General features: G+C 38.0%; 1 protein-coding gene across 1 annotated transcript in view; it reads left to right on the top strand.

The window, feature by feature from the left end:
• Positions 1-15,317, top strand: part of SHOC1 (shortage in chiasmata 1) — an 88,336-nt gene that overhangs the window by 48,179 nt on the left and 24,840 nt on the right. The window contains exons 17-19 of the mRNA XM_068974500.1: positions 3,581-3,653; positions 10,461-10,530; positions 11,561-11,739. Coding sequence (XP_068830601.1) covers positions 3,581-3,653; positions 10,461-10,530; positions 11,561-11,739 — 322 coding nt within the window. The remainder of the gene's footprint in view (positions 1-3,580; positions 3,654-10,460; positions 10,531-11,560; positions 11,740-15,317) is intronic.

Genomic DNA, 15,317 nt, shown 5'->3' with positions numbered 1-15,317 from the left:
CAACTCAGTGGACATGAATTTGTGCAAACTGGGAGATAGTGAAGAACAGGGAAGCTGGGAGTGCGGCAGTCCATGCGGTCACAAAGAGTCGGACACGACTTAGCCACTGAACAACAACAAGAAATTTAAAATTGGGAGTGATAGCATCATGGCAGGACAAGATGCTCTCTTTGTCTCTCCCCTTCAATCTACAACCAGGAAAACGTCCACAACTCAACAACTGGGCCTCTGCCCAACACACCAGGACACTAAAGAGTTCCACACATCTGTACACCTAAGGTGGGTGTAGAACTGGAGGATTAGCATAGGCAGTGCCTGCAGCTGTGGTCCCTGAACCACGGCAGCCAAGCCCACAGGCCCCGAGAAGCCAGCAGCAGCAAGGGAGGCACTGCACCTGACTCCAGCCTCCACTTGCGGTGGCACCCACAGCCTCAGCTAACCGGGCAGCAGGGGCAATGAGGCCCGTGGCCCTGTCCCTCCAGCTAGCTGCAGAGCCACCCACAACTCTGACGCCCCATCCTCCACCTGCAGGGGCTGAGCCCAGAAACCTGTGAATATTGGACAAGGCAAAGGCGCACATGACCCCGGTTCCTCCTCCTGGTCTTTTCCCTCCTCCTGCAGTGGCAGAGCATGTGACTCAGGGGATACCAGATGAGACCACCATCCTACTACCACAGGCAGTGGAAGCAGTAACACTGGAAACAGCAAGGCATCAACAACCCTCGAGGCACAAGCAGTGATAACAAATGCACTGGGTGACAGCTCTGACATAGACATTGCAGGGTCAGTTAAGTTCAGTCGCTCAGTCGTGTCCGACTCTGCGACCCCGTGGCCTGCAGCACGCCAAGCCTCCCTGTCTGTCACCAACTCCCGGAGCTTACTCAAACTCATGTCCATCAAGTCGGTGATACCATTCAACCATCTCATCCTCTGTCATCCCCCTTTCCTCCTGCCTTCAATCTTTCCCAGCATCAGGGTCTTTTCAAATGAATCAGTTCTTCGCACCAGGTGGCCAAAGTACTGGAGTTTCAGCTTCAGTATCAGTCCTTCCAGTAAATATTCGGGACTGATTTTCTTTAGGATGGACTGGTTAGACCTCTTTGCAGTCCAAGGGGCTCTCAAGAGTCGTCTCCAACACCAGGGTAACCGGTGCCAATACTCAACCACAACCAGAGGCAGTGCAGGGTAAGGGAAACCAAAAAACTTGTGCTGTAGTGCCACCTGCTGGAAAATACGAGAAAGACTTCTGGAGAAATGACAGCCTTTTCAATAAGTGGCGCTAGAAAAACTGGACAGCTACATGTAAAAGAATGAAATTTGAACACTCCTAACACTGTATAGAGAATAAGATGGTTGGATTGTATCGCCAACTCAATGGACATGAGTTTGAGTAAGCTCTGGGAGTTGGTGATGTACAGGGAAGCTTGGCGTGCTGCAGTCCATGGGGTCACAAAAAGTCAGACACGACTGAGCGACTAAACTGAACTGAACTGAACACCATATACAAAAATAAACCCAAAATGGATTAAACACCTAAACGTAAGGCTGGAAACTATAAAAATCTTAGAGGAAAACATAGGCAGAACATTCTGACATAAATCACAGCAAGATCTTTTCTGATCCACCTCCTAGAGTGATGAAAATAAAAACAAAAATAAATGGGATCTAATTAAACCTAGATGCTTTTACACACCTAAGGAAACTATAAATAAAAAGAAAACCCACAGAATGGGAGAAAATATTTGCAAATGAAGTGACCAACAAGGGATCAATCTCCAAAATATATAAACAACTCATGCAGCTGAGTATTAAAAAAAAAAATTATCTGAGAAGAAGAAATACAGAAGGTAGCAGAGTGTTTATTTAAAAAAATAACAGCTGAGGACTTCCCAAACTTGGGAAAGGAACTGGGTATACAAGTCCATGAAGCTAAGAGAATACCTAATTACCTCAATGCAAAAAGATCTTCTCCAAGATACTGCCAAAAGTCAATGAAAAGGAATGTTAAATGTAGCAGTGAGAAAAGAATGGCAACCCACAGAGGAATCCCTATTAGCTATCAGCAGATTTCTTAGCAGAAACTCCACAGACCAGGAAGGAGTAGAAAAACAGCCTCAAAATACTGAAAGATAAAAACTGGCCTCCAAGAATACTTTATCCAATAAATTTATCATTCAGGTATAAAGGAGAAATAAGGGCTTTTCCATACAAACAAAAGCTGAGGGATTTCATCAACACTAGGCCTGCCTTACAAGAAATATTGAAAGGACCTCTTCTATCAGAAACAAAAAGGCTGAAGTACACAAAACTTTGGGTAAGGTGATAAATAGACAAACAATTAGAAAATTGCAACTCTATATCAGAATAGGTTTTTAAACAGTTTATATAACGTAATGGTTAAAAGGGGAAATATCAGAAAAAAACAATAGCTACTTCAGTTTGGTAACAAACAGAATATAAAAAGAAATGAATTTGAGAAAACAAAAACATAAAAGGGGAATAAGAACAGAATCCATATAGGCAAATGAAGAAAAGATGCTATCAGCAGAAAAAGTACTATTTTACCTATGACATATCTTACACAAACATCATGGTAGCCACCAAGCATAAATGTAGAATGGAGACACAAAACATAAAAAAGAGGAACCTGAGAAAAACATTATAGAAAACCATCAAACCAAAATGAAACAGGAAGAAGCAATGGAAACATAAAACAATCAGAAAACAAAAGATAGAATGGCAGTACTAAGTCCCCATGTATCAGTAATCACTCTACGTGTAAATGGAGTGAGGTCACCAGTCTAAAGACACAAGGTGGCTGGATGGACTTAAAAACAAGAGCAATTCAAACCTGTCTGGGTTAAATTTAACACTTACAATATGGGCAGAGGCTACTTATATAGTCATCTATATTAGAATTCTTGAAGAATGCTAAGAATGCCCTGCCCCTAAATGTTTTCCTCATTGACATTTTATCTTTAGTTCAGTTGCTCAGTTGTGTCCGACTCTTTGCGACCCCATGGACTGCAGCACACCAGGCCTCCCTGTCCATCACGAACTCTTAGAGTTTACTCAAACTCATGTCCATTGAGTCGGTGATGCCATCCAACCATCTCATCCTCTGTCATTCCCTTCTCCTTCCACCTTCAAACTTTCCCAGCATCAGGGTCTTTTCCAATGAATCAGCTCTTCGCATCAGGTGGCCAAAGTATTGGAGTTTCAGCTTCAGCATCAGTCCTTGCAATGAATATTCAGGACTCATTTTCTTTAGGATGGACTGGTTGGATCTCCTTGTCGTCCAAGGGACTCTCAAGAGTCTTCTTCAACACCACAGTTCAAAAGTGTCAATTCTTCGTCGCTCAGCTTTCTTTATAGTCCAACTCTCACATACATTTGATCTTACCAGAGTGTATTCCTTTGTGTTTAAGCACTGCTATATTTTACAATGCAAATATTTACTTTGCCAACTTATTGTCATTAGTTTCATGTAACCAGTTGCTTGCTATTTTTGTCACTGTAGCAAAAGAATATTACAAAGCATAATCATTCAGATATATATGAAATTTTTATTTTTGATCAGGTGCTGATTATAATAAGAATGGATTCAGATGGAGAAAAACATTTACTCATTAAAATCCTTAACAAAATAGAAGGTAGGGAGTTTTAAATTTTGCTTAATTTAATAACAAATGCTTGAACACATAAAAATGTATTGATCTAGCCAAGTTTTTAATTAAGATATGAGTGAAGTGAAGTGAAGCCGCTCAGTCGTGTCCGACTCTTTGCGACCCCATGGACTGCAGCCCACCAGGCTCCTCCGTTCATGGGATTCTCCAGGCAAGAATACTGGAGTGGGTTGCCATTTCCTTCTCCAGGGGATCTTCCCGACCCAGGGATCAAACCTAGGTCTCCCACATTGCAGGCAGATGCTTTAACCTCTGAGCCACCAGGGAAGCCCACATACTATAGTCAACTACCCCAGGCACCGCTGGGATACGAACCCAGGATCTCCTGTTTACTAGACAGGTGCTGAGTAACATACTATAAAATCCATACTTTATGAATTTTAGTTTCTTCATTTGTAAAAGCTGAGTTAATGAAGCCTACTCATAGGTTTGTAAATAGTCTGTATTATTAGTAATTTTAACAATAAAAGGTATCAACAGGTAATAATAATCATCATGAGAATATATACATAAGTACACTATAGTATATTTACATTTCAGACTTATAGTCCACATTGATTTAACCACTGATTAGATCCCACCAAACTATATATTTTAAAGTATGAAGTAGTTGATGTATCATGCCAAAATCACAAGCTAAGTGAGGGAATCAGGATTTGAACCTAAGTCTCTCTTGTTCCAGGGTCATTTTTCAACTCTTCCATACCAACTACTACTGCCCCTTCTGTCAGCCCTTTCCATCTTGTGCTGTGAAACTCATTGCTAAAATATAAACTCTCCTCCTTCTTCACCTCCTTGTTTTAAGGGAAACTCAACTTTCCCTAGATGATAATGCTTCCCCGTATGCCTTTCATATAGAAGCTGATAACTTTCTCTCTGTATGTATATAAGAATGAGAAGGCCATTTTGTGCTTTCCATTATCCTTTCCAAAACTTTATTCCTCCATCCTTTGAGGCTATGCCATATTGCCATGTCATTCTCTATTACCCCACAGTCATCCATGAACAGTTTTGCACCTGGCTCATGGTACTCTCTTTATTCCTGCCTGGTCCTGCCATTGAACTAGATGTCTTTAATGTGAATGATTCATTCAACACCCTGACCTTATAGTTTCATTGGTCTTCATAACAAATATATTCATACCTTGGCTTTGCTATCAACCTTTTGATAATGCAGAACTATCCTGCCTCTAACTTGAAACTCTCTGTCTATAGCTACCTCGGGCTCTTTCATGATCTTCAGCATTCTAAAGATTATAAACTTTCAACTCCTTTTTTCATTTCTTTCTTCTTCCATATTTGGTGATGGTCATCAATTTAAGCAGTCTTGTCCTTCTATTGTACCTTCCATTTAAACTTCAGCTCTGAATAAATCAAGATTTCATCTCTCTATCCCTACACCCAAGATGTTGTGCATTATTGGAAAAAATCGAGTAGATTGGTACCACTACAAAATCAGGCTCCCTGAACTTGTATGGACCTTTAATACTTTTCAGTGATCTTTGTATATGTTCTTAGCTTCCATACCTACCATACTAATGGCTATACCATACACCCCTACCATGCCACTCATCCCCTCATTTTGAGAAGGGAATTACGCCTTCTAATGACCTTCAATTGAGTAATAATCCTCCTCAGTTCATCTTCCCCACCATCTACAAACTTACATTCATTTCTCCTATTCTTTTATCTTTCCTCCTTTCTCGATAGAGGAGGTGACTCTCCACCCTTAAAAAACCAATCTTTCACTTGTGTTGTGGATCCCATCACTTCCAGGAGTCTCAAACATTTTGTTCCATTGATTATTTCCCAGCCAGCCTTCTTCTCTAATAACTCTCTTAATCTTTAAGTTTTCTAGTCTTAAAAATAAAATACCACCCTCAACCTGTGTCACCCTTGATTTATTCTCTTACCTCTATAAACTGCATCTTGTACCATCTTCTAAAATATTTCTTTGCTCTACTCCTACCAAACTAGTTATCATGCTGTTTCTGATCTCCATGCCTTCACACCTCCTGTTTCTGGTATCATTAATACTCTTCTCTCTTCTTCAGGAAGCTAACTCCTACATATCCTTTAAAAATGAATTAAAACATTTGGTTAGGAAACCTTAATTTGAATATGTTCCCTCTCTATTCTCAGGGTAATATGTGCATCCTTCTAAGGCACTTCTTAACATCCTGGTCTGTAATAACTGATGCTCTTGTTGGTTTTCCTCACTACAATTTCAGCTACTAAGGATAATGACCATGTCATGCTTTGTATTTCCAGCACCCACAAAAATGCCTGGAACATGGAAGGCACTACATAAAGATTTTTTTGAATAAGTGAATGAGCTAATGAATACCTCCCCACATGCCCTATTTACACTAAGACTAGTGGAAAAGATTTAACTGAAATACATGCAAATATTGCGACTAATATCTGCTTCTCAGAGTAGTTACTAAACTGTTAAATTATAGTGATGTGAGGATGGAAGGTTCTTTTAAGGAGAGCCTTATATGGTGCCATTTTGGGGTGATGTTATCATGTGCAAGAATGCAAATTTTCATGCTCGGATCATATTGTTTCACTCAGTTTTCCAATAATGGGAAAATGAGTTCATATTTACCAAATTCACAAGATCCTTTCTAGTACCAAAGTGTTCAGTTCAGTTCAGTGGCTCAGTCGTGTCCGACTCTTGCGACCCCATGGACTGCAGCATGCCAAGCCTCCCTGTCCATCACCAACTCCCAGAGTTTACTCAAACTCATGCCCATTGTGTCGATGATGCCATCCAACCATCTCATCCTCTGTCATCCCCTTCTCCTCCTGCTTTCAATCTATCCCAGCATCAGGGTCTTTTCCAGTGAGTCAGTTCTTCACATCAGGTGGCCAAAGTTGGAATTTCAGCTTCAATATCAGTCCTTCGAATGAACAGTCAGGACTGATTTCCTTTAGGATGGACTGGTTGGATCTCCTTGCGGTCCAAGGGACTCTCAAGTGTCTTCTCCAACACCACAGTTCAAAAGCATCAATTCTTCAGCACTCAGCTTTCTTCACAGTCCAACTCTCACATCCATACATGACCACTGGAAAAACCATATCCTTGACTAGACGGACCTTTGTTGGCAAAGTAATATCTCTGCTTTTTAATATGCTGTCTAGGTTCGTCATAACTTTCCTTCCAAGGAGTAAGCGTCTTTTAATTTCATGGCTGCAGTCACCATCTGCAGTGATTTTGGAGCCCCCCAAAATAAAGTCAGCCACTGTTTCCACTGTTTCTCCATCTATTTGCCATGAAGTGATGTGTTAGAGCAATACTTAACCATTGTGGAGCTGAAGTCACCACAGTTTTGTGGACAATCAGGGTAACTGGAAACTTTAAAATTTTTATTTATTTATTTATTTATTTATTTATGGCTGCATCAGGTTTCAGTTGCAGAGCATGGGTTCAGTAGTTGAGGCGTGCAGGCTTAGGTGACCCACAGCTTGTGGCATCTTAGTTCCGCAACAGTGGAAGGTGGATTCTTAACCACTGGATTACCAAGGAAATCCAGAAACATTTTTTAAATTTAGGGAAGTGCTGACCAATGTTAGCATTATTAAAACAAAAGCATTTCAATAACTAGAGGAATATTTTTGTGAAGAACGGAGGAAATATTCCTGCCCCACAGAAAAGAAGCTTTAAACCTACTTAATGGGGCACCTTTTCCTTTGATGTCACTTAAAATGTATTGACAAATTATTAAAAATGTATATATATCAACTCCATGCTTCAGGCTGAACAATTCTATTTCTTTTGACATTTGGGATTATATCATTACTACTGTGAAACTCCAGTACTTTTGCCACCTCATGCGAAGAGTTGACTCATTGGAAAAGACTCCGATGCTGGGAGGGATTGGGGGCAGGAGGAGAAGGGGACGACAGAGGATGAGATGGCTGGATGGCACCACTGACTCGATGGACGTGAGTCTGAGTGAACTCCGGGAGATGGTGATGGACAGGGAGGCCTGGCGTGCTGCGATTCATGGGGTCGCAGAGTCAGACATGACTGAGCGACTGAACTGAACTCTTAATATTTTGTTTCAACAAGGTCTACTGACACAAAAATACATATTGAAAAATGTTTTTACTCTCTTTGCAACTGGCAGTTATTCTCTGTATCTAGGAACTAGGCCTTTTTCTGTCTAGTATTAGAAACAAAGATGTGGGTCCATATTGCATGTGTTTGAAAGATCCTAGTAACAAGCTTAGCAAGTAATCTGCTTTGGGATTAAAGCTAGTACAAATCACTTAAAGAGATTAGGTTTTCAATAATATGACCTTACAAATTATAAATCATACCTGAATGGTCTAGTGGTTTTCCACTAGAAAATAGAGGAAAACAACAGAATGGCAAAGACAAGAGATCTCTTCAAGAAAATTAGAGATACCAAGGAAACATTTCATGTAAAGATGGGCTCAATAAAGGACAGAAATGGTATGGACCTAACAGAAGCAGAAGATATTAAGAAGAGGTGGCAAGAATACACAGAAGAACTGTGTAAAAAAGATCTTCACAACCCAGATAATCACAATGGTGTGATCACTCACCTAGAGCCAGACATCCTGGAATGTGAAGTCAAGTGGGCCTCAGAAAGCATCACTACAAACAAGCTAGTGGAGGTGGTGGAATTCCAGTTGAGCTATTTCAAATCCTGGAAGATGATGCTGTGAAAGTGCTGCACTCAATATGCCAGCAAATTTGGAAAACTCAGCAGGGGCCGCAGGACTGGAAAAGGTCAGTTTTCATTCCAATCCCAAAGAAAGGCAATGCCAAAGAATGCTCAAACTATCACACAATTGCTCTCATCTCACACACTAGTAAAGTAATGCTCAAATTCTCCAAGCCAGGCTTCAGCAATACGTGAACTGTGAACTTCCAGATGTTCAAGCTGGTTTTAGAAAAGGCAGAGGAACCAGAGATCAAATTGTAAACATCTGCTGGATCATCAAGAAAGCAAGAGAGTTCCAGAAAAACATCTATTTCTGTTTTACTGACTATGCCAAAGCCTTTGACTGTGTGGATCACAATAAACTGTGGACAATTCTGAAAGAGATGGGAATACCAGACCACCTAACCTGCCTCTTGAGAAATCTGTATCCAGGTCAGGAAGCAACAGTTAGAACTGGACATGGAACAACGGCCTGGTTCCAAATAGGAAAAGGAGTATGTCAAAGCTGTATATTGTCACCCTGCTTATTTAACTTATATGCAGAGTACATCATGCGAAATGCTGGGCTGGAAGAAGCACAAGCTGGAATCAAGATTGCTGGGAGAAATATCAATAACCTCAGATATGCAGATGACACCACCCTTATGGCAGAAAGTGAAGAGGAACTAAAAAGCCTCTTGATGAAAGTGAAAGAGGAGAGTGAAAAAGTTGGCTTAAAGCTCAACATTCAGAAAACTAAGATCATGGCATCTGGTCCTATCACTTCTTGGGAAATAGATGGGGAAACAGTGTCAGACTATATTTTGGGGCTCCAAAATCACTGCAGATGGTGATTGAAGCCATGAAATTAAAAGACACCTACTCCTTGGAAGGAAAGTTATGACCAATCTAGATAGCATATTAAAAAGCAGAGACATCACTTTGCCAACAAAGGTCTGTCTAGTCAAGGCTATGGTTTTTCCAGTGGTTATGTGTGGATGTGAGAGTTGGACTGTGAAGAAAGCTGAGCAGCAAAGAACTGATGCTTTTGAACAGAGGTGTTGGAGAAGACTCTTGAGAGTCCCTTGGACTACAAGGAGATCCAACCAGTCAATCCTGAAGGAGATCATTCCTGGGTGTTCATTGGAAGGAATGATGCTGAAGCTGAAACTCCAGTACTTTGGCCACCTCATGTGAAGAGTTGACTCATTGGAAAAGACTCTGATGCTGGGAGGAATTGGGGGCAGGAGGAGAAGGGGACAACAGAGGATGAGATGGCTGGATGGCATCACCAACTCTATAGACATGAGTTTGAGTGAACTCCGGGAGTTGGTGATCGACAGGGAGGCCTGGCATGCTGTGATTCATGGGGTCACAAAGATTCGGACATGACTGAGCAACTGAACTGAACTGAACTGATGTCATTATTATATCACACCTTTGAGAACTCTACAGTTGACAGAAGTTCATGAATACAGTATAGAATTTATATGAACTGGAATTAGCTATTCTTAAACTAACTCTGTCTACCAAAAATAAACTGTAGTGTGGGTGTAATAAATTTTAATTTATTATATTTAAAATATATATAACAAATAATGTAAGTAATTTAAATATAATTGAGATGCATGAGTAAATCTACAAAACAGGCAGTGTCCAATAAGACTTCTTTTTCTTACACAGCAAATAGAAAGGAAAAAAATTCCTATCATAGTGAAGTATCATCTCTTGTTGTCTAGTTATATACTTAAATTTTTGGCTAAAGGAAAGATAAAATCTACCATAATTTTTCACAAAATAAAAGGAACTACATGAAACTGGTGTGCTTTGTTACTTTAACATTAAGTTTTTGATCCATTTTATTATTTTACATAATAAATTCAGAATTTCCTTGCTTATAATCACACAGCATACACACACACCAGAAATAGTGCCCATGGCTCAAAGTTTCTGATTTTCTAGACTTAGAAGAATAATCCTTGTTCATGGGCCTTAGCTCATTTCTATGGTAGTAAAATATATGACACACCTAAAAATAGATATGAAAATATACTGAAAAAAAAACTTTTCATATTTCTCTTTTTTTTCCCAACAGGTTTGACACTGATTGTCTTACATTCAAACAAAAGAAAAGACTTTCTGGAATCCGAAGGTGTTTTAAACAGGTGAAAATGTACTTGTTCATCTATGGGTAACAGACATACCAGTTCCATGGGAAAAGCACAATTTCTCCTAGAACTTAAAAAAAAAAAAAGTTTAATAACACCTGAAATTAATGTATGCCTTTACCCTTTTCCTGAAAAATTATTTAACTAAGTTCATTGCCTTATGTATTATTGTTGTCCAGAATTTTTGCTTAATCTTGTTTTAATATCTCCAGATTATCATTTCTATAGTTAGTGTCGGTACAAGGAGTACCTCTTTAGACTTACCTTTATTTTTAACCAGTGTTTTTGTTTAGCATTGCTTCTTACATTTTCTTCCTTCTTTTAGAGTTTCCTTCTCCTGTAGTATATCTTTTAGAAATTCTTTCAGTGAGAGCCTGATAATAATAAATTTAGTGTTGCTTGTCTAAAAATGTTTTTACTTTGCCTTATTTTATGTAGAAATTATTTCTAATAGAAAGCAGCAGTAGAGAATTTTAATTATAGTAAATGCTATGTTGTATGAAATTTGAAGATGGGAAAGATAAATTAAGATATTTAAGTATCCATCATTCTGTTGTTGTTAAACTATTTATGAAGCCCATTGAGAAAAAAAAAAAAGTTTTAAAGTTGTCAGGTAATATTCTACTGTTAATATATAGATTATCAAAGATTAAAATCTCCCATCTATAAGAAAATGAGATTGATTTTTCATGGTGATTTGTGTATTATTGATAAGAATCAGATAATAAAATAGGGTCCTTTGCATTTGAGGATGTGAAACAAGTCCACAGTTGTTTTATATTCTTTTTATATATTTTATATATAAATATTTTTTATATTTTTTAAAAGTATGACCATCAAAAAGAAAGATGAAAAGACATTGGCACAATTGGAAAACAAATCAACAGGAAATACACGTGTCTTTCCAAGATAAGTGGGCATAGATTAGAGAAGAATTTCCATAAAATAGCCAAAGCAGTCGTCTTTTATCATAAGGGTATAATGATACAAGTCTAATTCTCTTTTCTCGTCTTTCTTTTGTCTTTAGTACAAGTTTCTGTGTCGTTGTACCCAATCAATACATTGGAGCAGATTTCCCCTGGAGTAATTTCTCATTTGTGGTGGAATACAATTTTGTAGAAAACTCTTGTTGGACTGAACATTGTGAAAAATTGAATATTCCTTACATGGCCTTAAAAGTGATTCTTCCAGATACAGTTTTAAAGAGTAAGAATATAATTTAAATTCTTTTTTTCTGCTCCATGACCATAAAAATTTTCTGTTTTTTTTAATTTCTGATTTATGAAAAGATAATAAGCTATAGCATTAGAAGACTAGAGTTCAAGCTCTAACTTCACCATCATCAGTGTGACCTTGAACAAAGACTTTAACTATCTCTTACCTCATATTCCTCTTTTGAAACTAGCCTTTACTGATTCTATTTGTCTTCATCACTTTAACTTCTAAATTTTACTTATAATAACACAATTTAATTATATCTAATCTTAATCTGACTTTTATGCAACAGTATTTTTACTGAATTTCAGGGAAAATATGTAATAGTATGTTGACTGACACAGAGAACTTTTTACATGCAAAAAAACTATGCACAAATGCTTGGAAAAAAGTCTAAACCACTTTACATAGCATTAGGTTTCTTTGTATTTCTCAGTAATGCTTCACATGACTAAGGTTGTGAATTCTAAGATCCACTAAATTAAAAACCCTATATGTGTTTAGTCACAGTGCACCTCTCTTTCAAAACTTGCCATAAATTACTTTCCATCCACCTTGAGTAGGAAGTTTGAATTCTGAGACATTCCAACTCAATTCTAAAAATACAGTCAATATCACTGATGAACATAGACGTAAAAATCCTTAACAAAATTCTAGCAATCAGAATCCAACAACACGTTAAAAAGATCATACACCATGACCAAGTGGGCTTTATCCCAGGGATGCAAGGATTCTTCAATACCTGCAAATCAATCAATGTAATACACCACATTAACAAATTGAAAAATAAAAGACATATGATTATCTCAATAGGTGCAGAGAAAGCCTTTGACAAAATTCAACATCCATTCATGATAAAAACTCTCCAGAAAGCAGGAATAGAAGGAACATACCTCAACATAATAAAAGCTATATATGACAAACCCACAGCAAACATTATCCTCAATGGCGAAAAATTGAAAGCATTTCCCCTAAAGTCAGGAACAAGACAAGGGTGCCCACTTTCACTCTGATTGCTGTGGCCAAAACTTCCATAGTTTTGGAAGTTTTGGCCACAGCAATCAGAGCAGGAAAAGAAATAAAAGGAATCCAAATTGGAAAAGAAGAAGTAAAACTCTCATTGTTTGCAGATGACATGATCCTCTACAGAGAAAACCCTAAAGACTCCACCAGAAAATTACTAGAGCTGATCAATGAATATAGTAAAGTTGCAGGATATAAAATCAATGCACGGAAATCCCTTGCATTCCTATATACTAATAATGAGAAAATAGAAAGAGAAATTAAGGAAATAATTCCATTCACCATTGCAATGAAAAGAATAAAGTACTTAGGAATTTATCTGCCTAAAGAAACTAAAGATCTCTATATATGAAAAACTATAAAACACTGGTGAAAGAAATCAAAGAGGACACTAATAGATGGAGAAATATACCATGTTCATTGATTGGAAGAATCAATATAGTGAAAATTAGTATACTACGCAAAGCAATCTATAGATTCAGTACAATCCGTATCAAGCTACCAACAGTATTTTCCACAGAGTTAGAACAAATAATTTCACAATTTGTATGGAAATACAAAAAACCTCAAATAGCCAAAGCAATCTTGAGAAAGAAGAATGGAACTGGAGGAATCAACCTGCCTGACTTCAGGCTCTACTACAAAGCCACAGCCATCAAGACAGTATGGTACTGGCACAAAGACAGAAATATAGATCAGTGGAACAAAACAGAAAGCCCAGAGATAAATCCACGCACCTATGGACACCTTATCTTTTGACAAAGGAGGCAAGAATGTACAACGGATTAAAGACAATCTCTTTAACAAGTGGTGCTGGGAAAACTGGTCAACCACTTGTAAAAGAATGAAACTAGAGCATTTTCTAACACCATACACAAAAATAAACTCAAAATGGATTAAAGATCTAAACATAAGATCAGAAACCATAAAACTCCTAGAGGAGAACATAGGCAAAACACTCTCCAAAATAAATCACAGCAGGATCCTCTATGACCCACCTCCCAGAATACTGGAAATAAAAGCAAAAATAAACAAATGGGACCTAATTAAAATTAAAAGCTTTTGCACAACAAAGGAAACTATAAGCAAGGTGAAAAGACAGCCTTCAGAATGGGAGAAAATAATAGCAAATGAAGCAACTGACAAACAACTAATCTCAAAAATATACAAGCAACTCCTGCAGCTCAATTCCAGAAAAATAAACGACCCAATCAAAAAATGGGCCAAAGAACTAAGTATACATTTATACAAAGAAGACATACAGATAGCTAACAAACACATGAAAAGATGCTCAGCATCACTCATTATCAGAGAAATGCAAATCAAAACCACAATGAGATACCATTGCATGCCAGTCAGAATGGCTGCGATCCAAAAGTCTATAAGCAATAAATGCTGGAGAGGGTATGGAAAAAAGGGAACCCTCTTACACTGTTGGTGGGAATGCAAATTAGTACAGCCACTGTGGAGAACAGTGTGGAGATTCCTTAAAAAACTGGAAACAGAACTGCCTTATGACCCAGAAATCCCACTGCTGGGCATACACACCAAGGAAACCAGAAGTGAAAGAGACACATGTACCCCAATGTTCATTGCAGCACTGTTTATAATAGCCAGGACATGGAAGCAACCTAGATGTCCATCAGCAGATGAATGGATAAGAAAGTGGTGGTACATATACATAATGGAGTATTACTCAGCCATTAAAAATAATACATTTGAATCAGTTTTAATGAGGTGGATGAAACTGGAGCCTATTATACAGGGTGAAGTAAGCCAGAAAGAAAAACACTAATACAGTATAGTAACGCATATATATGGAATTTAGAAAGATGGTAACAATAACCCTGTATGCAAGACAGCAAAAGAGACACAGATGTATAGAACAGTCTTTTGCACTCTGTGGGAGAGGGAGAGGGTGGGATGATTTGGGAGAATGGCATTGAAACATGTATATCATATATGAAATGAATCGCCAGTCCAGGTTTGATGCATGATACTGGATGCTTGGGGCTGGTGCACTGAGATGACCCAGAGGGATGGTACGGGGAGGGAGGTGGGAGGGGGGTTCAGGATGGGGAACACGTGTATACCTGTGGCAGATTCATGTTGATGTATGGCAAAACCAATACAATATTTTAAAGTAATTAACCTCCAATTAAATAAATTTATATTTAGAAAAATAAATAAAAATTAAAATACAGTCACTGTAATTATTACTTTGGAATCTTTGATATATAGAATTAAGTGTTGCTGTTCAGTTGCTAAGTCATGTCCTACTCTTTTAGAATTTGTGAACATCATTAAATGATTAAAGCATGGGTCCAAGAAAGGATAATACATAAGCATTCACCTTTGAAATTAAATTATTCAAACAATTCCTTATTTGGGTCATTTACAATGTTTTGACTTTCTACTGTTATACCACAAGATTTATAGCAATTTATGTATCTTATATATCTTTATGTATTTGTTCTCAGAAGTAAAAACTCTAAGGTAAAATGAGTTTCTGGGTGAAAGGTGTGCACACATTTATATATTGCTAA

Source organism: Capricornis sumatraensis, chromosome 6, assembly GCF_032405125.1.
Source record: "Capricornis sumatraensis isolate serow.1 chromosome 6, serow.2, whole genome shotgun sequence".
In the NCBI taxonomy this organism is placed as follows: Eukaryota; Metazoa; Chordata; class Mammalia; order Artiodactyla; family Bovidae; genus Capricornis; species Capricornis sumatraensis.
This window is presented reverse-complemented; position numbering and strand designations above follow the sequence as displayed.